The following is a 27,042-nucleotide window of genomic DNA, read 5'->3' as shown; positions in this document are numbered from 1 at the left end:
TGATTGGTTATTTCCTTCACTCTGATTGGTTATTTCTCTCTCTCCTGATTGGCCTATTTCTACAAAGCTTGTTCCTAGTTGGTCAACTTCTGTTCTATTTTATTTGCATATGATGTTGCAAAGTGTAAACTGGCAGCCTATAAAAGCCTGTGTAAACTTACAGACCGGGTCGAGAGCTTGGAGTGTTAACTCCTGTGGGCCCACTGGTGTAATAAACCTGAGTTCTCCAACTCTCCAAGTGCTGCTTGATCTCTCGCACAGATCCATGTTGCTGCCACAACTGAGCTGTAACACCGAGCTGTAACACAATTTTCTGCAACACTTGCAATATGGTGTCCTCAACACTGGCCAGAGAACCGTGGTCCAAGCCTGGTGATGGTATTACGTACACCCAGGGCCCCTCAACACTCCTAGCAGGTGAATATTTGAGTTTCTCCATCAATCACCCATGTCTCTTAATTTTTCCATATTTTTCAACGCTCTGTCTTTCCATTCTGTTCTGTGACAATTTCAGTACAATCTGCTACCTCACCACTTTGCTTTTTGTTTTCAGCTAGGTCCATTCTCCTGTTTAGCCTTTCTATTGAGTATGTTTCAACAATAATTTGTTTTGTTTTGTTTTCAAGATTATAATCAGGTTCTTTTTCTTTTTTATACTGATTTTTGCCTGTTTTATACCTACTCCTTTATCTCCGTAGGAATAGTAAGTATAATCCCTTTAAAAGTTATCTTGGGGGAGGAGCGGAATCAAGGTCATTTTTCTTTAATTTATTTATGCATTTTTACAAATCATTCTGTTAGCTCTGTTTCCTTAGGCACAAATCTCTGTGTTGTTGGAGACTGCAGACTATCTTCTCTGTCATTGGTCTCTCTTATACATTTGGTCGTTTCCTGGGATGCGATGGCTTCCTGGTGAGGCAATTTCAGAATGGCCTGAGTCTTGGCCACGGAGCAGGCTCCGCTCCGGGCCAGCAGTTATGCTGATGCTTCATTTAGGCGTTGAGGTTCCCATCCAGTCCCAAATGGCAAATCTCTACCATTTGACGAAAAACTGTGAAAGACTAACTAGTGTAGATATTTCTTTGGCTCCTTTAAGCACTGACACTCCATCACATCACTGGTAAAAATAGGTGTTTCCTCTAACCTGAGACATACTGGGGAGAACTGGAGGCAGCCACTCGCTGTTCACTTTAGTTGAGTAGAAAATATTCAAGTAGAAAGTGGAAACTAAATCTGTGCCCATAAGCTATATAACTGACCTCATAGCACAGATTCCAAAATTTCTTTGGCAGGAGGCTAAGATCTGAAGCCCAAAATGATTGTGCTTCTCCTATTAGTTTTCTACAAACAAATAGAGCTAAACATAGAGATTTGTTAAAATAATACAATGTTGACTTACTAGTATGAAATATCAGATCTTGAGGAAAAACCATATTTCTATAAAGTGAATGTGTAGAGGAGCTCTATGACACTGGGCTTAGAGAAAAATTAAACAGCTTTGATCATGTTTGATATAAGTGATCCTACTGAAAAAATATTTTAAAAGTGAGCCCTTTTCTTATGACCAGATGTTGATGCAAAACAAAACAAAACAAAAACAGAAAAATGAAAGTGTTGTGAAAATACCAATATCTGAGTATGTATCAAAACAAACCTGTTTCATGAGTTTAAAATATGTTTAATGAGTTGGATTTTCTTAATAATCACATATTTCCTGTTAAAAAAAAATCCCACCGCTCTGATTTAAAGAAACAAACAATTATTAAAACATGAGCAGAGAAATTTAATAGGCTTTTTATTAAAGAAGGTACACAGATGGCCAACAGGTACATGAAAAGATGCTCTACAATCATCAGAGAAAAAAATTAAAATCTCATACCTGTTAGACTGGCTGCCATCAAAAAGATAAGAGACAGGTGTTGGCAAGAATGTGTAGAGAAAGGAACCCTTGTCCACTGTTGGTAAAAATGTAAACTGGTACAGCTTCTATGGAAAACAGTATGGAAGTTCCTCAAAGAATTTAAAATAGAACTACTGTATGATCCAGCAAGTTTCTCAATGTCTCATCGCTCCTTTCATGACAGTATTATAGCTTTAGTTTATTACTGTGTATTATTTCACTATATGGCCATATCACTTTTTATGTAGCAGCATTCTTATTGAAGATCATGGTTTTTGTAATTTTAAATCTTTAATGAAAATGAATAAATTTTACAAATAAGTAGATAAATTTTAAAAGATGTCTAAAATTATGTCTTTAGAAAAAGCTGGGCAGATCGTTCATGCCAGGTTATGCCAGATGCCTTCAGAGAGCCTCTGTCAAACACCTGTGCTTCCAAATTGTCCAGCCAAGGAGGCAGAGGAGCTAGGGAATGCATCGTATTTTCTCCCTGTATCCTGTCCTCTTTAGTCAAAGTTTGCTCTGGAGGAAGTTAATTCTCTATGTCAGTCAGGGTTCTCCAAAGGAAAAGAGCTAAATAGAAACACATTGAGAGAAAGAGAGAGAGATTTACTTTGAAGAATTGGCTCATGTGATTATGGAGGCTGTTAAATCCAAAATCTGCAAGGAAGGCCAGCAGACTGAAAACTCAGGGAAGAGTCAAAGTCCAAAGGTTGTCAGGCTGAAGACTCAAGGAAGAGTTAACATTTTAGTTCAAGTTTGAAGGCTGTCTGCTGCCAGGATTCCTTCTTATTTGGAAGAAGTCAGTCTTTGTTTTATTAAAGCCTTCAACTGATTGGATGAGGCCCACCCACATTAGGGAAGGCAATCTGCTTTACTCAAAGTCCACTGAATTTAAATCTCATCTAAAAAACATCCTTACAAAATTATCAGGAAGAGTATTTGACCAAATATATTTGACTCAGATATATTTGGCCCAGCCTGGTTGACACAAAAAGTAACCCTCTCCCACACTTATGGATCTCCCCAGTTCAGCACATACTGGGGAACATAAGCCAAATTCACTGCAGTGAATCACAGCACTTTCTCTGGATGGAGAAGCAACGGAAGGAGAAGGAAGCCTCAGCTGAGGCCTTGCATAGCAACAGACTTCAGGAAGTCCACACAGATGGCTCAAGGAGAAGGGAGCTCAGTAGACCTTACCACACACCCATCTTTTTAACCTTGTGTGCCAATAGGTGAGAACCAAGTTAGTCAGTGAAAACAGTAACCACAAGAACAGACTTTAAACAGACAGGATTCTACTACTGGAAAACTGAAGAAAATGAAAGCACTGAATTTCAAGCAAAGTAATTACATTAGAGAAAGATTTAAAAGGTGACCCTAAGCAGTGTCTTGGCTTCACCCCATTACCAAAAGCATCATCTTCAGTTTGTTTATCTGTATAGAGACTAATTTATTAAGCACCTACAAATATACATCTGAAGGTCATTTAGGGCTTTGTCTCCTCATCTGGATGTACATGTCTGGCTTTGAACAAATCCACTTCCTCTCCGAGTAGTGCCTGGCGCTGCTGGCCCCTTTGTCATTCAAATAGGCACATTCGCCTCCTCCTTTAATAGGAAAACTGCAATGGAAGAAGCAGAATCAATCAGTTGGTCACTGGACAATCCTTCAAAAGCAGAGAGAATAAAGATGGAAAAATAAACAACATTAACTCAGCTTCTAAATAGAAGACACATCACACATACCATCTCTTCAATATTAAAAATTACCCAGTAAGATATTTATTATTATTATCTCTTTCTATAAACAAAAACAACAAAAACCTTTGAACTTCCCAAGGTCCTGTAACAAATAAAACTAGGATTTATACCTAAATCCATGAAAAACTAGGGCCTAAGCTATTTCCACCTTACTCACTCTGAGAAAGAGAAAAGTGAAGAAATGCTGCTATGTTGCAAGTACCTTCTTTTCATTCTTAGGGCCAGATTTTCTCCTGGCTTATGTGTTGATCACTAACTAGTCAATGGGCTTTGATTAGCTGCAGCTACAATAAATCAACTAGAGAGTCAATGAAGCAAATCTATCTTCCATCTATAAGCTTAGTGTTCTTTTTCTTTTTTTTAACATTTTTTATTGAGTTATAGTCATTTTACAATGTTGTGTCAATTTCCAGTGCAGAGCACAATTTTTCAGTTATACACGAACATACACATATTCATTGTCACATTTTTTTTTCGCTGTGAGCTACCACCAGATCTTGTATACATTTCCCTGTGCTCTACAGTATGACCTTGTTTATCTATTCTGCATATGCCTGTCAGTATTTACAAATTTTGAAGCGCAGTGTTCTTTACTACATCCAAAGCTCCAGTTGGCTCGTGGGAAAGGTCAGACCCATAGTCTTTTCTCAGCAGTTTCAGCAATATTCCACTTCCTTAAATAGCTGGAGACCTCAGCAGCTTTTTCTAAGCCCCAGATTTCACGACAGTCTTCATACTTCCCTGGTTGTTCTAGTACTAAAAATATGATGCAGTTAAGCTGAGTTTCATGGCCTGACACAGACATTTGGGTCAGCATTTAGACTGTAACTTTCTCCACTTTGCTAGTTGAAATTTCAGTACTCTGATGGGATTTGCTAATTGTTGAGACATGCTAGGTCTTAATAAATATAATATTTTTCGTTTCTATAGTGATCATCAGTTTTCAATAACTGGATAGTTAACAATGTATTTGATCCTTAAAACACTTTTAGACAGAGTAAATACATCAGAATTGTAAAGAAAGAAAGGTTAATTCTAATATTTATCAAGCATCCAAAATTAGGCACTGCAGATACCACAGTGGATAAATACACATTCTAATTCCTATAACTTACTATCTGTCCAAGGTCAAAGAGTTAATGAGTAAGAACTAGCTTTCAGACCTACTAATGTCCAGTCCAGGGCCCTTGTCACTAAATGTTTTCAGTGTTGACTATTTTATCATCATAAAGCAGCTTTTCAAAATCCCCTCATCTCCTCAGACAAGAAAGCATTTAGTGAAAATATCTGAATCCAAGTCTCCCAGCATTATCCAAACTGTTTTCAGTAATAGGAAGATCTTATACATATACAATTGAGATTAAATTTGACAACGCCAAACTTTGCCTGTCCTATACCTTATAGCTATAATTTTATAAATATCAGGTATTATTACCATCTCTCATCATCCCCCGTAAAGGGCCAAAGACTGATGCAATGGTAGTTTAATTTAGCAACTTATCTTGCATTTACGCAACATTTCAAAGTTCAGCACATCACAGTCATACACCTCAAAACTCTGATCCTCATGTCAACCGTAAGATCAACAGGGCAAGTACAATCGATTTTGTGACAGAGGTAAGTAAGCTGTTGCATGGTTTGCTCAAACTGAAAAAGTTGGTAAATGGCGTAGGCAAGATTGGCATCAGATCTGTAGTCCTTGTACCACGCCACCTGCGATAGGCTTTGGGTTGCTTCAAAGAGCTTGCAAAGCCCTTGCAACACACCAACTGGCACTTCCTTTATGACTAGTCTTAAAATAAGAATCTTTAGAGCAAACAACTGAAGAACACTCTCATTTTCAGGCAAAGTAAATTCAAACACAAACATTGCTGCCATAGTTTTCAGAACTTACGAACTGTTCCATTCAGTGCCATTTATCCATTTCCACAGCTGTCCTTCTTCTCTGCTCAGCCCAATCCAGTGGTCGTAAGGGCCTTTATACCTTAAGAGGAAATCCTTCCAGAAAACACAGAGATGATATTCATTAACCTGGCATTACCCAGCCTCTCCCAGAAGAAATGCTGCATTTACGCTGGATTTTTAACTGTTCTTTTAATTTTCTTCTTGTTAATCTGATATTGCATAATAATACACAGAGAATACATTTAAGCTATCTATTTCTGTCAGTACTGCATCCGTTGTACACCTTCAGTTTGGGTGTTTTGTGTTCTCATTTACTTTGTGTCAATGTATTTTCTAATTCCCCTGTGATTTCTTTTTTCATCATTGGATATTATGAGTGAGTTCTTTAGTTTCCACATGGCTGTGAATTTTTCTGTTTTCCTTCTGTTATTGATTTCTAGCCTCATTCCATTGTGACTGCAACAGGAACTTGGCATGGTTTCAACCTTCTTGATGTTTTAAAAACATGTTTGTTTTAAAAACAAACCTTGGGTTTATCCTGCTAACACAGCAAGTCATTATATACTTAACACAACTGAGATGCACCGTTTTGATGAGCAGATCATTTTTTGGAAACTCTATTTTCATACTACATAAAATACAAGAGCTTAGGGTAACATGAGATTAACTCTACTGTTGAACCTGTTAGTAAGGTTTTCATTTTTTTTGTCCTTTTCAGCTCCAGAATTTGTTTGGTTCCTTTCTACCTTTTTATTGATATTCTCATTTTATTTATATCATTTTCCTGATTTCTTTTCATTTCTTGCCTGTGGTTTCCTTCAGCTCACTGAACATATTTTAAACAGCAGATTTAACATATTTGACTAAAATTTCCAACGTCTAAGTTCCCTTAGGGATGATTTCTGTCAGGTATTTTTTTTCCTATGAATAGTCTATTCCTTTATATGTTTTGTAATTTATTGTTGACAGTTAGAAATTATGGGTATTTTGTGATAACTGAATCTTATTCTCCTGTTCTTCAGGGATTCTTGAATTTTTGATCATTGAAGCTTGGAGCCATCTCTTTGTGATGTTTCAGAACTGTTTTTTGCAGAAAACGTATTCCCTTTTGCATGTGGTCACTAAAATCTCTGTTCTGTTATCTCTCTATGATCCACAAGTTATCTGCCAAATATTTTCTTAAATGTTTGGTCCTCAAAGGGGAAAAATCAAACGCTATTTCTTTATGACCCTTGGAAACCACTTCAGTTGGTGGAGTTTTAACCAACTCCTTTGTGCCTGCCCCTTAGCAATGAAAAGCAGATCTCAGAAATGACAGTACATAACCCCAGTATCTGGAGGTCCTCATTGCCAACCCCGGCTCCAGCAAGCTGCACCAGGACCAAGGACAGCAGTCCCCTAGCTCCCTGCTATAATGGGGTGTGAAGAATGGTGGCCACTACTGAGCAGGAAGGCTGAACTTCACTAGATAAACTGAAGTTTACCAACCTCTTCAGCAAGTGTTCAACTAGACTCCACAGTTTCAAATTAGTTATTTTGGAGAGTTTCTGTCAATTCAATAGTTATTTAGGTGGAGGCACAAATTCCAGGGGCTTCCCACTCTGCCGTCTTCCCCAACATCACTTCTCCTTGACTTATTTTGAAGCAGTGTTATTAACTTCACAGAAATTTAAAATTGTTTCCACCTCTAATTTTGAAACCCCTATTTGCACAACTCTTGCTCATAATGAGACAGGAAGGGGGCAGGGTACAGCCATTCAAGGAATGCTACAGCAATTAACATCAAAATGGTAAAAGATTCAACTCCTAGGAGGCCTTGAGGCTCAAGATGGTGTGAGATTTAACTTCTAGCAGGTCTTGAGCTTCATTATATGCTCACTGTAATATATTAACATGGTGAATAACGTGCCCACAGGCACCAGGGCAGTCCCAAGGCTGGCCACAAAAGGTCAGAGTGGGAAATGGCCAACTTCCTGGGAATCCCAGCCCCTTCCCCAGACTAGTCAGACTGGTCCTTCCACTTACTAGCATATGAAGCCCCTGAGCCCATAAAAACTGTCAACACTGCCCCCGCACCACCCCCCCCCAATTCGGAGACGGCTCATACTCTGTCTATGGGGAATGTACCTACTTTTAATCTGAGCACCCAACCCTCACACTTCATGGCCTTTCTCTTGCCTTTCAGTGTATCTCTCTGAAGAAATTTACCTTTACTCAACTGTGGCTCGCTCTTGAATACTTTCTTGCGCAAAGCCAAGGACCCATACTTGGTGGGGCACATCCCAGGGGCTCAAATGAAGCCTGGGAAAGGCCCCCCTCACGCCCCACATCCATTTTTCCTGCTTCAATAAGTCAAAGAAGGCACTGGCTTGCTCTCTGACTATCTTCCTGCTGTGAATGTTAGGGGAATTATAGACGGCACACATCAGAATGAAGGACCTGCTGGATTCCTCTCTTCTTATGCTGAAAATTAAGTATCTACGTAAGTATAAAAACACAAAGAATATCATAGTGTCTTAATGGGGTCAAAAATTTTTATTCTAGCCAGAAGTATTTGCTTACCAGTTCCTGGAGAGTTTCAACCTGAACAAGGTCAGCACCTTGTGAGTTACAAAATCTCTGGCTGAATGTCCAGTTCTTGGTGTCATCAGAAAAGTAGAAACACTTTCTTTGGAAACCAATCCAGTATTCTGGGCATGCAGGTACAAGACATTCTGATGGGTTTTGGTGGAAGATAGCTCTAGTTACTGAAATGAAAAACAACTGAAGTTTATATTTTCCTACATAGTTTTCCAAGCAGAGCAATCCCCAGATGGGCTTTCTAGAGAACAGGCCCTTTCATGTTCCCCACCTCTTGCTTAAAGAAAAACTTCTATTTCCTGAATCTTCCCTGAATTTCAAGAAGTCTTACTCACCAGTTAATTATCAGAGAAGTCAGAACACACACAGACAAAGAATAGCAATCAGGCAGGAGAACTGGCAACAATTTAAACAATGATCACTCAGACAGCAGTCACTGTGTGTTTATTTTCCCCTGAAGCACACAGGTAGCAATCAATGATTCACATTCCTAAATTGTTTTTTCAGAAATCAGACTCCCGTATGATGAAACCAAGCACTTAAATCCCAGACCGCGGAGAACTAGAAGGTTAATGATTGAAATTCCTGAAACATCACCCTGTGACCTCACTTCCAGCCAATCAGAGAGCTGTGCACGTGCTGATCACGCACTCCACAACCCTTTCCCTCACTCTGTCTTTAAAAACCCTTCCCTGAAAGCTGCTGGGGAGTTTGAATCTTTTGAGCATTAGCTGCTCATTGCTCCCTGATTGGTGTCCTGCAGTAAACACTGCACTTCCTTCACCACAACCAGGTGTCAGTAGCTTGGCTTTGCTGTTCTTCAAGTGAGCAGACCCAAGGTGAGTTTGGTAACACAAATGCTTTCTAATGCATTTTCCACCAGTTTTGTGAAATACTAAAAGTGCTATCGCATCTGCTCTGATTCATGCAGCATGTGTGTTGTGGAAATAAAAGCAAATCTTTGTCTCCAGCTATGACAGAATAGAGACTGCTACACATACTGGACAACAAACCTATTGACCAAAGTTCAAGCAAATCTTTCTTCTTTGTATTTGTTTTACAAAATTCAAGTTTTGTTAGAGAAAGTGGTGAGTAATCACTCTGCTCCACATTTCTGTCCAGAGGTGATCTTGAGCAAATATCTAAGAAATCTTGGTAGGTGACCATGAGGATGACCATGAAGGGTTAATTATTACTTCTGTCTTAAGTCCATTGTCCAAGTTCAGTCATATACAAGTTTTATCATTACAACACCAACGAGTAAACTGAAGCACAGAGTAGTTATTAGAGCTGTCCAAGGTTACAGAGCATCACAAGTAAAAGAGCTGAAATTCAATTTCGAGACATCGGAATCCAGAATCTGCACTCAGATCTGTGCTCTTAAACGTTACACTCTCACTTGTAATTTGACTGGCAACTTGGTGACCTGAGAGCAATTTAATAAAAGATGAACAAGTGGTAAGGATGACAAAGGACATAAAAATATAAGAGGACATGAGCATATACTTCAATAAGTTATTACCTGTCTTTGAATTAAATCGTAAATTTTATTTTAAATTGCTCAGAGTTATAGGTTTCTGTATTATTCTGATCACACCAAAACTTATCAAGAAGACTGACCTGGGACCTCAATGTTTTTTGGCCCTCTCTTCTTTTCAATGTCATTAGCCTATACCCTAACTAATATGTTGTTTAAAAAATACACACTGAATCCTTGCCCAAAAGTCAACCATAAACACAATTTTACAAACTGTACACATAGGCTGTTACTGGACTATTTCAATATATCTTCTACCAGAATCCTAGGCCCAATGACACTGAAGTGATTTTAATTGAAAACGTAGTTTCTGAGAAAAAATATATATAGTAAAACCACATGATAAAAGGCCTGGTAACAACGTAAATTAAAGCATAATCTGACTGTCAATTGGGTTCTGCTTTCTGTAGATTCTGGTCATTCCATTAAATTTGTGGCAATGTGACTTCTATCTTACCCAGTTAAAACTTAAAACCCTCTTATAAGGTTATTGGAATTTAATTCACTTGGTGAAATTAAAAAAAAACTATTAGGAGCTATAAAAGACAAGAAAATTATCATGTCTTCTTTTAGTAAATGGAATTCTCTAGGTGAACAAAGATTGCAATTCACTTACCGAAAAAAGTAACCAGTACACACACCGTGAATGTCAGACATAGGATAAGAACCACATGTAGTTTCAGGATAGGTTCACCAGGATGCCTTTTGGAAGGACAATAAACTGGAAAAATCATCAAAAATTATTTTTTACATTAAATACAGACATCAGACTACTAGATGCATTCCTCATCAAAATGTTACTTCCGTTTAATTTCTCCTCTTTTCACCAGAGAGATCTAGTGACCTGTCACTTTACGAATTTACAATTCAGTCTTTAAAGTTGTATTGTTCATAGAAGTTAAAATTAAACACACAAACTATGAATTAGCCTTGCTGTGTCTTGAACTAGCTTGGTACATTTGTCACGATTGATGAGAGAATTATCAGTACATTATTATTAATTATAAGTTTATAGTTTGCATTAGAGTTCACTCTTTGGGTTGTACATTATGGGTTTTGACAAATGAATAAGGAAATGTACCCACCGTTAGTGTCATACAGAAGGTTTCCACCGCTCCCCAAATCCACTGTGCCCCACCCATTCATTTTTCTTGCTCTCACCCAACCCCAAAACCCTGGCAACCGCTAATCTTTTTACCATCTCCCTTGCCTTTTCCAGAATATCATAGAAGTAGAGTTATAGCACGTGCCTTTAGATAGCCGCCTTTCCCGTATCAATAGCATTTACGGTTCCTTCATCTCTTTCTGTGTCTTGATAGCTCATTTCTTTTTATCACTTAATAATACTCCAGAGTATGGATGTAATAGTTGATGAATTCACCTATTGAAGGACTTCTTTTTTTTTTTTTCAATTTTTCTCTCCTTTTTGGGTGGGGTGGTGGTAATTAGGTTTGTTTATTTACTTATTCATTTTTAGAGGAGGTGCTGGGGATTGAACCCAAGACCTTGTGCGTGCTAGGCATGCACTCTCACGCTTGAGCTATATCCTCCCCCAAAGGACTCCTTGATTGTTTCCAAGTTTTGCAATTATGAATAAAGTGGCTATATACACTCTTGTTCAGATTTTTGTGCGGATGTAGGTTTTCAGTTCATTTGGGTAAATACCAAAGAGTGCAATTTCTTGGTCATAGGGTAGGAGTATGTTCGGTTCTGCAAAACGCTGACAAACTGTCTTCCAAAGTGGCTGTGCTATTTTGCAGTGCGGCAGCAGTGAATGAGAACGCCTGTTGCTCCGCAGCATCACCAGGACTGGCGTTTAGGACTTCAGCCATCCTAATGGGCACGTGGTGGTCACATTGTTGTTTTGACTTTCAGCCCCCTGATGTTGTTCTACCAAGCAGAATATGATTATTTGCACTCTGTGTATCTTTTTTTTAGTGAGGTGTCAGTTTAGAGCTTTTGCCCACTTTTTAACTGGGATTTTTGTTTTCTTACTGTTGAGTTTAAGAATTCCTTATATATTTTGAGTATCAATCCTTTATCAGATATATGTTTTGCAAAGATTTTCTCCAGTCTTCTCGTTCACTTAATGGTATTTTTTATAGAGCAGAAGTTTTTTATTTTGATGACCCTAACTTTATTTTTTTTTCTTTCATGGATCATGCTTTTAGCATTGTATTTAAAAACTCCTTACTGAACCCAAGGTCACCTAAAATTTCTGTGTTATCTTCTAGAAGTTTTACAGCTTTCCAGTTCACATTTAGGTCTTTGACCCATTTTAACTTTTGGGAAAGGTGTAACGCCTGGGTCTAGATCCTTTTTTTTTTTTTTTTTTTTGCATATGGCTGTCCAGTTGTTTCACCACCATGTGTTGTAAAGACTGTCATTTCTCCATTGCCTTTGCTCCTCTGTCAAAATCAGTTGATGAGTGGTGAGTCTGTTTCTGGGGTCTCTTTTCTCTTCCATTGGCCTGTTTGTCTACTTTTTCACCAATACCACACAGTCTTAATTGCTGTAGCTTTATAGTAACTCTTGAAGTTAGGTAGTGTCAGCCCTCCAACTTTGTTCTTCAAAACTGTATTGGCTATTCTGGACTTTTCATCTTTCTGTGTAAACTTTAGAATAAGTTTGTAGATACCAATAAAATACCTTGGTGGGACTTTGAATTGAATGACTAGATTAAGTTGGGGAGAACTGACATTGTGACATTATTGAGTCTTTCTTTCCAAGTACATGGAATATACCTCCATTTATATTTTTACTAATTTCTTTCATCAAAGTTTTATAGTTTTCTTTATACAAATATTATATATATATATATATGGTTATATTTATTCAAATTTTTGTTTCATGCTAATATAACTGGCATTGTGTTTTTAGATTTTTAAAATTTTCTTTATGGATGTCAGTTTTCTATTTTAATTCCATTATGGCCCGAGAGCATATATTGTATGATTTTTCTTCTTTTAATTTTTAAGCTATGTTTTAAGGCTCAGAATGTGGTCTAACTTGGTGGATGCTTAATGGGACCTTGAGACAAATGTATATTCTACTGTTGTTAGATAAAATAGTTTTATCTAATTACTGCTTTCTTTAACTTGTGGGATCTGATGCAAACTACAATTAGTTACAGTCAGAACTGAATTGAATTACAGGATACCCAATTGGTGTCAGAACACAAAGCCACAGAAGATATACTGGTCAAAGAAACTGGGTACTATATCCTGTGGAGTTTCCTTTCCCTGGGTTCCTGCTCCAGTCAGGTGTGGTGCCTGTATCCAGTAGTGTACCTCTTCAGTTCTGGGGCAGTGATTTTCCATATCACCTCAGTTGTCTGGTCGATATAAGAAGAGATGTTGTTTTTTTTTTCAGTTTTTTCTTGTTCTATAGATGGGAGCAATGACTTTTAAGCCCCTTTTATGGTAGACCAGATATCTAAAGTCCTTTAGAAGACAGTTTTCTCTTTTATGCCCTGGTGCTAAATTCATATACCCACAGGACAGGACAGGACAGGACAGAGGTCTCAGGTTAAGCCTAAACCATAAATTCTAGGCATCTATGAACATTTCTGAGGGCAAGAGGATAGGCCAGTCAAGAGATCTCAAATGGGAGGTGGGGTTATCTGAAAAAGCATGGACCAAAGGCAAAATAGGCTGGGTTAATACAGAAAAGAAAGGGGGAAGATATATAGCTCAGTGGTAGCACGTGTGCCTAGCATGCATGAGGTCCTGGGTTCAATCCCCAGTACCTCCATTAAATAAATAAATAAATAAGCCTAAATACTCCCCCTGCCCCCCAGAAAAACAAACAATAAAATTTTTAAAAACAAAATAAAAAAGGAAAGTTGATTAATAAAAACTTTTTGTCATTTTATTGTAAGTGCTATCAAGGACAGAACTTGGTCGATTTGCTTGCCATTTCGTTGTACCTCCAGCATCTAGATCAGTGTCTATGAAATAGAAAGGATTCGATAAACACCGGACAAATGGGTGATTCTGGTTCCATGTAAGTGGAGTTAGCACAACACAGACTGTCTCTCCTACTGAATGTAACTATAAAGCCTTGACAGAAAGCACAGAGCAGCTACTTGAGGACTCTAAAAACTATATAGCAGCAGTAATTCTATGAAAAACACCAGAATTTGAGCCACCAAGTCCGTGTTGAACAAGCCCTCCTCCGTCTCCCCAGTGGCCGTGCCCTGAGTGTAACACACCCAGAAGCCAGGGATGGAGCGCCCATCAGGGCACAGACCGAGAGAGCCTCCGGAGAAGCAGTCCGGCTCCGCCTTGAGTAGGGAAGTGAGCTCCTAACCCAGACAGTATGAAATTACCTCATTTTTTTCTCGCTTTGTTCTCCATTCTTGTGTGCCTCAAACCTGGGGCAATCTCAAGACAGCAGCAGCAGTGACAATCACGACACCTCGTGCCCGAATCCCGGAGGGAGGTGAGCCACCCTCTTCACTTGGTGGAACTGTGGTTCCAAGAAGGTGGAGCCAAGTGCTTTGCTTTCTTCCGCCTCCTTTCTCTTTCCTCCTGCTATGTGGGCTTACAGATGCAGCCACAATTGTAGAAGTGCATGTTCTAGCAGGGTAGCTACAGTCACAAATTTCTGGCTGAAGGATGGAAAGAAAAAAGCTTCTGGGAACCGATGACAAAGATGGAGGAACTCTGTAGAGACCTCTGAACCTTATTTGTTAACTCCTGGCCTCACCTCTACCCTCCACATACACACACAAGCTGTGCATGTGTACCCTTGACTCAAATTAAAGCACTGAAGACATTAAGACCTAAGTTATTTATAATAGAACATTGCCACAATCCCAGATCGGCCACTGGGTGAAGCACTTACAAGAAATATCTGAGTAACACTCCAAAGGCTCTGAAAACTGAACTGACGTTGGGACCAGAGACCACAGAAGGCCTAAACATAGGTAGAGTGATTTCCTGCTAAAACCAATGCTACTTAACGTGCTCTAAAAATATAGACACAGTCCAAGAGTCTCATAAAAAAAACTTATTCAAAATGTCCAGAATATAATCCAAAATTATTCAGCATATAAACAGCCATGAAAGTTTTCACTTGCATGGGGAAAGGCAGTCAACAGAACCCATGCTGAAGTAATGCAGAGGCTGCAATTATCTGGCAAATATTTTAAAGCAGCTGTTATAAAAATACTCAAAGTACCAAATGAATGAAGAAATAAATGAAATAATTTAACAAGAATTAGAAATCATCTTTTTCTCATCTCAATTGCCTTCTCTCTAAGTTGATTACTACTTTTATCAAGGACAAAAATACCTTTTCTATCCTAAATTATGGTACCTCAATTTTCCCCAACTAATAAAAATTACCTGGATTGAACCCAGGACCTCATGGATGCTAAGTACATGCTCTTCCACTTGAGCTATCCCTGCCCTCTTGCTCAGCTTTTTGATTTGTAAATATCTTTTACTTACTTTTTAATGTTTTCTCTCCTATGATCTCCCATGATAGGTTTTCTACCTTATTGAATAATAATAATACGTTACGTCTGTGTAACACTCCACAGTTGGTACTCTTCTCAGTGAAATTAATCATTTCATTCTCAGTCATAAATTTAGCTCAACTCTGTCCTCTCACATCTTTCTCTTAATAATCCCCTCTTTGTACCTGTTAGTGCAAGGACTTCAATATCTGCTAATGGTCACACAAATTATAAAGCAGTATGTGACCTCCAGCACCTCGTCTCTCATCCTTGGAAGCTCTGTACCAGTTAACCATTTTCGTTGTAAAAACTAGAGTCCATCAGTATCACTACCTTCCCACCCTGATTACCACACTCACTCCATGCAGCCCAGCCTCTTACCTGAATTTTTAATCAATTCAGTTGGAACAAAGTCTTTCTCTATGTTATCAGCACTATGCATTTTGTCTTCCATTTTAAGAGTAAGCTAAAATTGCAGTCAACCGTTTGAGCTTCAAGAAGCATGTAAAGTAGAAACCGTTTGAAATTAGCATTAAGGAAATGAAATGGTTAAGCTAGGCAAAATATGAGTGGTGTAAAGATAGATCAGTGAAACACGTCATAACAGAATACACTGAGTTTTTCCGTGATCTCTTTAACAGGTAGTGAAGGTACAAAAACAGATCTATGGATCAATAGATAAGAATAGAGAGCCCAGAAACAAACACACAAACTTTTGGTCAATTAATCTTTGACAAAAGATGCAAGAATATATAATGGAGTAAAGACAGTCTCTTCTTCAGTGTTGGGATAACTGTACAGCTGCATGTAAAGCAGTGAAGTTAGAACACCCCCTCACACCATACACAAAAATAAACTCAAAATGGTTTAAAGACTTAAAGATAAGACAAGAAACTATAAACCTCTTAGAAGAAAACATAGGCAAAGCATTATCAGACATAAATCTCAGCAGTGTTCTCCTAGGGCAGTCTACCCAGGCAATAGAAATAAAAGCAAAAACAAACAAATGGGACCTAATTAAACGTATAAGCTTTTGCATAACAAAGGAAACCATAAGCAAAACAAAACAACCTATGGAATGGGAGAAAATATTTGCAAAAGATGAGAATGACAAGGGCTTAATTTCCAGAATATATAAACAGCTCCTATAACTTAATAAGAAAAAACAAACAACCCAATCAAAAAATGGGCAGAAGAACCAAAGAAGCAATTAATTTTCCAATGAAGACACACAAATGGCCAATAGGCACATGAAAAAATGATCAACATCACTAATTATCAGAGAAATGCAAATCAAAACTACAGTGAGGTATCACCTCACACCGGTCAGAATAGCCATCATTCAAAAGTCCACAAATGATAAATGCTGGAGAGAGGATAGAGGAAAGGGAAACTCCTACACTTTTGGTGGGAATGTAAACTGGTGCAGCCATTGTGGAAAACAGTATGGAGATTCCTCAAAAAACCTAAAATGGACTTACCATATGATCCAGCAATCCCACTCCTGGGCATATATCCAGAGGGAACTTTAATTCAAAAAGATACCTGCACCCCAATGTTCATAGCAGCACTATTTACAATGGCCAAGACATTGAAACAACTTAAATGTCCATCAACAGATGACTGGATAAAGAAGCAGTGGTATATGTATACAATGGAATACTACTCAGTCATAAAAAAGAATAAACAATGCCACTTGCAGCAACACAGATGGCCCTGGAGAATGTCATTCTAAGTGAAGTAAGCCAGAAAGAGAGAGAAAAATACCATAAGATTATCACTCATATGTGGAGTCTAAAAAAAAAGCCAAATAAACTTAATTACAAATCAGAAACAGACTCACAGACATAGTAAACAATCTTATGGTTATGGAAGGTGGGAAAGGATAAGTTGGCAGTTCGAGATTTGCAGATACTAACTACTATATATAAAACACATAAGTTTCTACTGTATAGCACAGGGAACTATATTCAATATCTTGTAGTAGCTTATGGTGAAAAGAATATGAAAACAAATATATGTATGTTCGTGTATGACGGAAGCACTGTGCTGTACACAAGAAACTGACACAACATTGTAAACTGACTATACTTCAATAAATTTGTACTTTTGTTGTAAGACAGATTGATGCTTGTTCATTTGAACAAAGAAAATAAGGACTTATTAAAAGGGATAAAGAGTCTGTCAGAGGAAGAGAATATTATGCAAGTGGAAACAACAACAACTCTAATCCAAATTAAAATCCACGCCTCTGTTTTTCTGGCCATTATGAAAAAGCAGCTATGAACATTCAGTACAAGGCCTTTGGGTGGACATTCATACATCTTCTTGTTGGGTATGTATCTGGGAAGGGAGCTTCTGACTGATAGGGTTTGCTTATGTTTCACTTTAGTAGATTTATCAGTGTTTTCCATTTCCTTAATGTTTTCAAAGAACCAGTCTTTAGTTTGGCTGGTTCTCTCCACTGCATGCCCTTTTCTATTGTCTGCATTTCTGACCTTTAACCTTTCCTCTTTCTACCTTTGGGGGTCCAATATGCTGTTTTTTTAATCTCACTTTTTGAGACAGACAATTTGCTCATTCATTATTTTCTTTCTCCTTTACCAATACATGCATTTAAGGTTAAAAAATTCTCTACGAGTATAATATTAATTAAATCGTGCACGTTTTGATTTCTGGTTGATTGTCATTGTTTGTGGTCGTTAGGTTCCATAAAGTTTCCATAAACTGAATCAGTGACTGTTGACCCCATTTCTCCTGGAGAAATAAAAGCTGAAGTTCCTATGATCCTCTAGGCAAAGCATTTACATCAACCAATCAACAGGTAGCCTTGTTTTATGTGTGTTTCTATTTCAAGACAGAAGAGGCAATTTTTCATTCATGAGCATGGAGGTCTCATAGAAATGAGACCTAATAAGTGTTCAAAACAGGCAGCTTTTATCCTGTTTAGGAAAACAAACAATAAATTTGTGAGAAATTGACAGGGCAAAGAAATTTACGCTTTGGGTGCTTAATTAGTGAAGAATCTAAACTGAGTTTGGGCTTGGAGTAGTCAATCAAACAAGTAACAGGGTTTGTTTATGCAGGTTTCTCAGCCCCAAATTCCCTGTCTCTGGTGATAAGAGCGTCCTTCCACCCCCAGAAGCAAACAGTGTTCTTCCTATGAGAGACTTATACTCTGCGTTCAGGGAGACAGGTGGGAGGGTCAAAATGTCCATCCTGCGTCCGCCATTTCTAAAGTGACTTTCGTTCAAAATAGTTCGTATGCCATTGAGGCACATTCAGGGACAGTCTACCATGGGCCCTAACAATAGCCTGCATGTAACAAATTTTTCTAAGTATTTCAAATTCCCTAGAAAAGAATGTGTATTCACTCATCATTGGTTAGCTGTTTTCTCTGACAACTAGTCAACCATTATTGTACCCATTGTTTTTGTGTTTCCTCTAAGATAAAAGAGTATCCTTCACTTTATGCTGTCTCATATATTTTAGGACTTTACCACTTCCAAGAACTGCTTGAACTCAATGCTTTAACTCAAATGACTTCTTTCCCAACTTTTTATTGTTGTCATGCACTCAATTCTAGTTTTACTTTTTACACTTCTCAAGGTATTTTTATTATTGTTTTGTGTAATCAATATTAATTTATATTCCCCTTTCCATGGTTCTTTGGCTCTTGGCCACATTTCCATGTTTCTATCTGAAATCATTTTTCTCCTGCTTGAGGAATTCCTTTTAATGTTTCCAGGATTGGGGCTGATAAATTCTTTTACGCTCTACATAAATGTCTTCATGCTAACTTATTTAATTCTTGCTGCAGTTTGGGGTTATAAAATTTCCACTGGATTTGTATTTAGAGAATCCACTTCTCTGGTAAAACATGTCATTTTCATCGACTATTGTCTGGAATGTGTTAATCATAATCATAGGTATTTTAAAGTTTGGGTTTGATCATTCCAATTTCTGAGTCATCTATGTGTCCGCTTCTTATTTGCTTATACATTTGTTTGTTTTACCTCTTGACACAATAAGAGAATTTTTGCTTGAATTTTGTCGGTGTAAATACATCTGTATCTAGATCTAGATCTAGATCTATATATAATATGAAAGCTTCCTCCAGGAGTATTCACATGATCACATTATCCTCTGGTCAGCATTAGATTGGGTAGCTATTGCCTTAATCCACCAAGGACTGAGTGGATTTAAATCTACATTGCAGTTTCTGCAAGATTCTCTCAACCCTTTCTCTACCATTCCACCATTTCTTGTTTGTTTTGGTACCTATGGTTAAGCCTTCTAGAAATTCCATCTGCGAGCTCAGATTATTACTAAAGCTCCTTCTCCTTGTTGGAGATTGAGTTTTTTTCTCCTCAACATCAGATGACTGTCAAAAATCCACTCTGCTTTTCACATTTGTCTTCCTAGTCTCTCCCTGTGAAGTTGAAGAATCTGCAAATGGCTTGAGGGGAAAAGATTCATCTCACTTCTCTGGCTTTCTCTTCTCTTTGGAATTTTGGCTCTTCAAGGACATTGACAAAGATTTTTTATCTCTCCTAGGAGACTGCCTGCTAGCCCAGAGCATGTCACCCATCACCAAGGGGCCTCTAGGAGAAGAATCTCTCACAAAATGTTTACTCACGTCTCTGAATCTTTCCTTGGAAGTGTTCCAATTCCTTAAAAGATGTTTTTTTAAATCTGGCTCCTCTAAATTCTCAGTAATAGTTTGGTGTCTCTCAACTTGTATTATAGACAGAAGTACAGAGGAACTTTCAGGTTTATCCTTTTTCCATCATTTCTTTATTTTGTTATCAAAGAGGAAAAGAAATAAACCTTGATAAATTTCACATTTTCTCGGAATTCCCATATAGGTGACAGAACTAATAACGTTACTTTTACCGCTATTCTCACGGCATGATGACCTAAAGCTGCAGTTTATTATCACTTCCTGTGATCCCGAAACTTTGGGCAAAGATTGAAAGATATGGTCTCATTTAATGGGTCCAAATATTATTACTTTGATTTTAAGAAGAGTTCCTTGAGTGAGAGTTCAAGTAACTTTGTCTAAGTTCACAATTAGGGGCAGAGTTCATGATTAAATGATTTGATTTGGAAATTAGTTTGAAATGAAGGTCAGTAAATAACGGTCAAGTGTTGACTCATGTGGCACTTCTGCATTAGTCACACCGTCTATTAATATAAAATTTCTCAGTTTCTACTAAAAACTGCTAACTGAAAACTAGCCTTGCCACCTGCCTCTACAAGGACATGATCACATTGGCACTTGCCATCCACCTCTGCTGGTATTAAATCATGAGCGGCAGCCACTGACCTCCAACCCTCCCTGAAAGGAGCTCAGGGCGGAGATCAGGAATGATCAGTCCATGCTTTGGAAAAACTGGCAGAACAGGGCTTCATACAGTCAGATATTTTCAGAAGATTTTTATGAGCCCAAATGCTTGCATCTCCTCATATCTAGAAAAGCACTAAAACCATTAACGGCGACATCCGCTCCTCATGACCAGTAGCAGCCTCTGCCTGTGTGTGTGCTTGACTGCACGACCCTCCCCTTCACTGAAATCATATATAATACTGGGTTTTCTCCACCTCTTTGGAGCAGTTTCTCAGAGCTTTCTGAGATGCTGTCTCCCAGGCTACAGTCTCCATTTTGCCCCAGATAAAACTTATACAACTCTCACACTGTGTGTTGTTGGTTTTTTTTTTTTTTTTTCTCTGTTTTCCCTTACACCAGGTGAAGTTCCTTATTAAACCACGTGATTTCCCGTAACCGCTGAGCCAAATCGGCCTGTTTCCTGTAACTGCTCCTCTTTCTAACAAAACGAAACTGAACATTTTGTGGCTGGAGTCAGAATTATATGATTACTCGATTACCATTTAGAGCATGTTTTTGAAGCTTCACACGTTTAGCTCACCATGCCAGGTGAATTCTAAGCATACAGTAATGAAAAGATACAATCTTTTCCTTTCAGGAACTTAAAGGGGGAACTGGAAAGCTGAGTGAGTATTTAAGACGATTCATTGGGACAAGTTGCAAAAGGCAACAGAAAAAGTTATTATGAGAGCACTTAAGGAGAACCCTGATCCCAGGGAAATTTTTCCAAGGATATGTTAACTAAATTTGCAAACTGAAGAACTGAGTAGGTGTTAGCTAAATGTGAGGCATTTGAGGTGCATAGAGAAGTGTTCTAGTTGAAAGGAACTGCATTAATTTATGCCCAAAGAGAACATAATACATAGTAGATTTGGGAAAACTTCTTAAATTTAAAATGGCTTGAGTACAAATTATGAAAGAAGGATGAGAAAATAACCGTCCAGTTAACACAAGGTCTCCTTATCCATCTATGTGAGTTCATAACTCCTAAGCCATAGCCTCTTGTCTATTTTCTTATAAAACCCCATCTGATAGCTGACACCATATGTGAGACATAGGACATGTTTTTATATGGTTCTTAGGGAGTTGTGGTATGAAGGGGGAAAGTACACAGAATCATTTTAATTTCACTATGGAAAGAATTTTATTCTTTCCCCTACCAAAGTTTTTTTAATTGCACCTACATTTAGGAGACAGAAATGAGTAATTGACTGGATGTGAAGACAGAAGAAAAAGCCCCTTCAAGTTACCCATTACTCCATTTTATTCCCTGACAAATACAGAATCATAATCACTAACATATATACCTTGAAATAGAAGCATCTGATATTATACTGAGTGAGAAAAGCTAAACTCAAAAGACCACCACCGTTATGATTCCACTTATACAATATTCTCAAAATGACAAAATTACAGAGATGAACACATTAGTCGTTGCCAGGGGCTAGAAACTGGGTCAGAGGGTGTGGAGAGAGAAGGAGATGGATGTAACTGTAAGAGGGAAGCAAGGGGGATGCTTGTGGTGATGCAGCAGGTCTGTATCTTGATTATGGAGCTGGTACACAAATTTGCACATGATAAAATTGCATAGAATTTTAGACACACACAAGTGCATATAAAACTGGCAAAATCTGCATAAGATTGGTGGATTGTACCAACTTCCTGCTTTTGTTGTAGTTATTAAGACATTACCATTGACAGAAACTGAGTGAAGAGTACATAGAACCTCTTTGAACTTCTTTTTACACTTCCTGTGACTCTATGATTATTTCAAAATAAAACAATGATAAAAGAAAAAGAAACCTTGCAAGTTACCCATCAAGTTACCCATTACTGCTCTAAAGAAGTGTCTGTCTCAAGTGATTAAAATAAAAGTACTACAATCACTGATATGTGATTGGATGTATCAGCTCACATCTGTGAGTTACCAGGTGACTTCTGCCCCCGCTTCCCTCGGGCCTTTCTGCCTTTGACAACAGGATGGATGGTAGATGTAGTCAGTGAAAGAGGAACGCAGTCAAGGAGAGAGACAGGAAAGAAAGAGCCTTTGGAGCCAAGTAAGTCCAACACAAATAATGACTCTTCAGCCTGGTGGTTATTTGACTTCACATACACACAGTAGGTAGAACACCAGACCCCCTAAAGAAACCAAGTCCTAACCCCCCAAACCTGTTGATATGTACCTTATATTTTTTAAACATGAGTCTTTGAAGATGTGGTTAATCAAGGATCTTGAGATGGGGAGATTATCCTGAATTATGTGGGTTGGACCAATTGAATCCCATGGCTTCTTATTAGGGGAAGGAAGCAATGTCACCATCAGAGAGAGATTTAAGATGCTACGCTGCTGGCTCTGCAGATGGAGCAGGACGCTACAGCCAAGGAATTCAAAGGTCTGCTAGACGTCCTAAAAGGAGAGGAAAAAGATTCTGCGCTGGAGCCTAAAAAAGACACATGGCTCTTCCAATACCTTGATTTTGGCTTGATCCATTTTGAACAAACAGCCCAATCAAAAAATGAGCAGAAGATCTAAATAGATATTTCCCCAAAGAAGACACACACAGATGGCCAACAGGCATATGTAAAGATGCTCAATATCACTACTGGAGAAATGTGAATCAAAAGTACAATGAGGTGTCACCTCACATCAATCAGAATGGCCATCATTAAGATGTCCATAAATAACAAATGCTGGAGGGGGTGTGGAGAAAAGGGAACCTTCCTATACTGTTGATGGGAATGTAAACTGGTGCAGCCACTATGGAAAATAGTATGGAAATTCCTTAAAAAACTAGAAATAGAGTTACCATATGATCCAGCAATCCCATTCTTGGGTGTATATCTGGAGAAACACAAAATTCAAAAAGATACATGCACACCAATGTTCATAGCAGCACTATTTACAATAGCCAAGACATGGAAGCAACCTAAAGGTCCATTGACAGATGGCCGGATAAAAACGTGGTGGTATTTCTATACAATGGAATACTACTCAGCCATAAAAAAGAATAAAATAATGTCATTTGCAGCAACATGGATGGACCTAGAGACCATCACGCTAAGTGAAGTAAGCCAGAAAGAGAAAGAAAAATACCATATGATATCACTCATATGTGGAATTTTTAAAAAGGAAAAAGAAGATACTAATGAACTCATCTACAAAACAGACTTGCAGATATAGCAAGCAGTCTTATGGTTATGGGGGGAAAAGGGGTGGGAAGGGATAAATTTGGGAGTGTGAGATTTGCAAATGTTAGTCACTATATATAAAAATAGATTTAACAAATTTCTTCTGTATAGCATGGGGGACTCTATTCAGTACCTTGTAAAAGCCTTTAATGAAAACGAATATGAAAATAAATATATGTATGTATATACATGACTGGGATATTGTGCTGTACACCAGAAATTGACACATTTTTGTAAATGACTATACTTCAGTTTTTTTAAAAAAGCTGTCAATTCATAAAAAGACATTGAGTTAATGGGTCTTAAATACTCGTTACTAAATGAAAGAAATCAATCTGAAAAGCTGTACAATTCCAACTATATGATATCCTGAAAAAGGCAAAACTATGGAGACAATTAAAAAAAAAAAAAAAACTGGTTATGGGGGTGGGGGGAATGGAGGGAGATAAATTGGCCCAGAAGAGAGTATTTTAGGGCAGTGAAATTGTAATTATGCACATATGTCAATATACTTTTGTCCAAACCCATGGAATACAAAACACCAAAAATGAACAGTAAAGTAAACTATAGACTTTGGGTGATGATGACGTGTCAATGTAGGTTCGTCCCTGGTGAAAGATGTCCCATTCTGATCAGTGTTACTGATAATGGAGGAGGCTATGTATGTGTCTGGTTAGGGAGTATATGGAAAATCTCTGTAGCTTCCTGTCTATGTTTTTTGAAGTTATCTCTGTTGCAATTGGACCTTTTTTATTGTTGAGTTTTGAGAGCCCTGTATTCTAGGTGTGAGTCCTTTGTCAGACATCTGATGTGCAGATTTTCCTCCCACTCCCAGGCTTCTATTTTTATTCTCTTACAAAGTATTATACAAAATAAAAGTTTTTCATTTTGATGAGATCTAGTTTTTTAATTTTTTTCCTTTTATAAATCATGCTTTTGGTGTCAGGTCTAAGAATTTATTGCCTAGCTCTATATCCAAAATTTTTTCTCCTGCGTTGTTGTTTTTTTTTCTCAAAATTTTCTAGTTTTATGTTTTAGATTTAAGCCTAGAGTCCCTCTGGGGCTAATATTTGCTTCAGATGTAAGATTAGGTTGAAGTTCATTTTTGCCAGTGGATGTCCAAGTACTCCAGCATCATTTATTTACTGAATTGCTTTTGTACCCTTGTGAAAATTCAGTTGGCCATATTTGTGTGGGTCTATTTATGGGTTCGCTATTCTGTTATGTTAATCCATGTGCCCAGCACTCTGCCAATATTACTTTAATGACCTTAGCAATAGAGTAAGTCTTAACATCATATAGAATAATTCCTTCCACTTTATTCACCTTTTTCAAGATTATTTTAGTTATTCTAGGGCCTAGGGCCTTCCATTTGAATTTTGGAATAAGTTTGTCTATAGTCTATATGTCTACGAAAATCCTGCTGGATTTTGATGGAAATTGCACTGAACCTATAGATCACTTTGGGAAGAACTGATATTTTTAGTATGTTAAGTCTTCAAATCCATGAATACAATCTTTGCCTCCATTTATATGTAGTTTTTCTCTCATTCTGTATCAGCACTTTAAAATTTCAGCATTCCTATCTAGAATACGTTTTAATTTTATACATAAGTATTTCACTTTCTTTGGAATGATTATAGATGCTACTGTGTTTTTGTTTCCACATGTTAATTGTTAGTATATAATAAATGATTAATATTTGTGTGTTAAACTTGTATCGTGCAACTTGCTGGACCCACTTAATTCTAAGGGTTTGCTATTTTTTATATTTTGAGGTGTTTTCTACATAGATAATCTTGTGATCTGCAAATTGAGCCAGTTTTCTTTCTAATCTGTATGTCTTATTATTTTTATTTTTTTATTTTTATTTTTATCTTATTGTATCACCTAGAACTTTCACTCTGATGTTGAATACTGATGGAGAGAGAGGACATAATTACTTTATTCCTGATATTAAGGAGAAATCATTTAGTCTTTCATCATTAAATATGATGTTAGCTGTAATTTTTTTTTTTTTTTTGGTAGATGATGTTTATTGAGTTGAAGTGCTTCCCCTATTCCTAATTTTCTGAGAGTTTTTAATCAAGTTTTCCCCTGGTTCCTTTAGGTGACTTTCTGTTGTATCCTAGAACTTTGGCTATTATGTTTGGAAACTTGGGAACTATTTATTTTTATTTTATTTTAGACTGCCTGTCTAAACAGGCAGCCATCCTGTTTAGACTTAGCATGCATGTTCTGACGTACTGTTGTGATCAGTGGTTCCAATGACATTCTAATTTTCAGAGACTTTCCAGTGTTATTTTGATCTCCTTGGTTGATCTGGTGCCACAAAGGCTCCCTTGGTCTCTGCTGGTGCTGCTTTATGGGGCAGAAGGACTTTCCCAAGCTGCTCAGCCTGGCCTATCTCATTGGAGGAAGTGAGATTCCACCCCACAGAGATGAAGGAAGCTTCATAGATGGTGATGAATTCACCTTTACTGGTGTTCCTGGCCATATGGTGTCTCTGGGTGGGACAGGGGGGTCTCAGATCTGGAAGAATGAGAGCTTTCCTTAGCTGCTCATGTCACTGGGTCCACTAGGTCCCCTTTGCTGGTTCTGCTGGACTCCCCTGGAGTTGTCAGTGGGAAGCTATCCATCAGGGAGAGGAAAGAGACTACCTGGGTTGCCTTTTATCATTAGATTGGGGAATCAGGAAATGCCAAATCATAGTAACTTTCTTCTGTTGGGTGTCATGGGAAGGGAACACAGAATTCTCTGACAGTTTTAGTTCTCCAGTCCTGGGGTCCCAAATCTTAAAACATTCTCCACAGGTAGTTCCCTGAGTTATTTCCAGACAAAGATCAGGGACAGATGTGTCTACACCAGCTTGTCCTACAGGAAGTCATGGTCCCACCCACATTTTCCATCGAACTCCTCTTGCAGTAAATCTAATCTAAACTCACTTTTGACCTTGCTTCTCTTCTTTTCCATTTTTATTACTCTGGGTCTTTCTGTTTCTTGCTTTCCTTCTGTTCTTGGGTCATCTCTGCTCTTGAGGTCTCAATACGCTCTCTGGTTATTACATTATATTCTGAGAAACACCAGAAGTCCAATTCTAATATTCTAATATTCTGACTGGAATATTAAGAGCATCCAATTTTCAAAATGAAACAGCCTCCATGGGCATTCCCACTGAAAAGATTTAAACACCAGCCCTAAATCTGTTTCACATATTGCAAAATAACAGCTGTACACACATGGGACATCCTTTCCAATGAACAAACATTGAATTATATTTCTAGTTTATTTATTTCATAATCAGAACATTAG

At 37.9% G+C, this 27,042-nt stretch overlaps 1 protein-coding gene and 1 long non-coding RNA gene across 2 annotated transcripts; one reads left to right on the top strand and one right to left on the bottom strand.

Moving 5' to 3' along the window:
* Positions 1–202: 202 nt before the first annotated feature.
* On the top strand, positions 203–9,846 carry LOC135319309 (uncharacterized). The gene is made up of 3 exons (XR_010377792.1): positions 203–417; positions 7,757–8,053; positions 8,659–9,846. It is a non-coding gene; the product is annotated as an uncharacterized LOC135319309 (long non-coding RNA).
* LOC105098160 (C-type lectin domain family 2 member D) lies at positions 1,779–15,663 on the bottom strand. Its single transcript, XM_010990793.3, has 5 exons — positions 15,534–15,663; positions 10,305–10,409; positions 8,134–8,318; positions 5,561–5,664; positions 1,779–3,527 (listed from the first exon to the last, which is right to left on the bottom strand). Exons 1-5 carry the CDS (start codon positions 15,604–15,606, stop codon positions 3,389–3,391), a joined length of 606 nt encoding a protein of 201 aa, XP_010989095.2. The 5' UTR covers positions 15,607–15,663; the 3' UTR covers positions 1,779–3,388.
* Positions 15,664–27,042: the final 11,379 nt, after the last annotated feature.

Source organism: Camelus dromedarius, chromosome 25, assembly GCF_036321535.1.
Source record: "Camelus dromedarius isolate mCamDro1 chromosome 25, mCamDro1.pat, whole genome shotgun sequence".
In the NCBI taxonomy this organism is placed as follows: Eukaryota; Metazoa; Chordata; class Mammalia; order Artiodactyla; family Camelidae; genus Camelus; species Camelus dromedarius.
The sequence above is the reverse complement of the archived record's forward strand: the minus strand, read 5'-3'. Positions and strand labels throughout refer to the sequence as shown.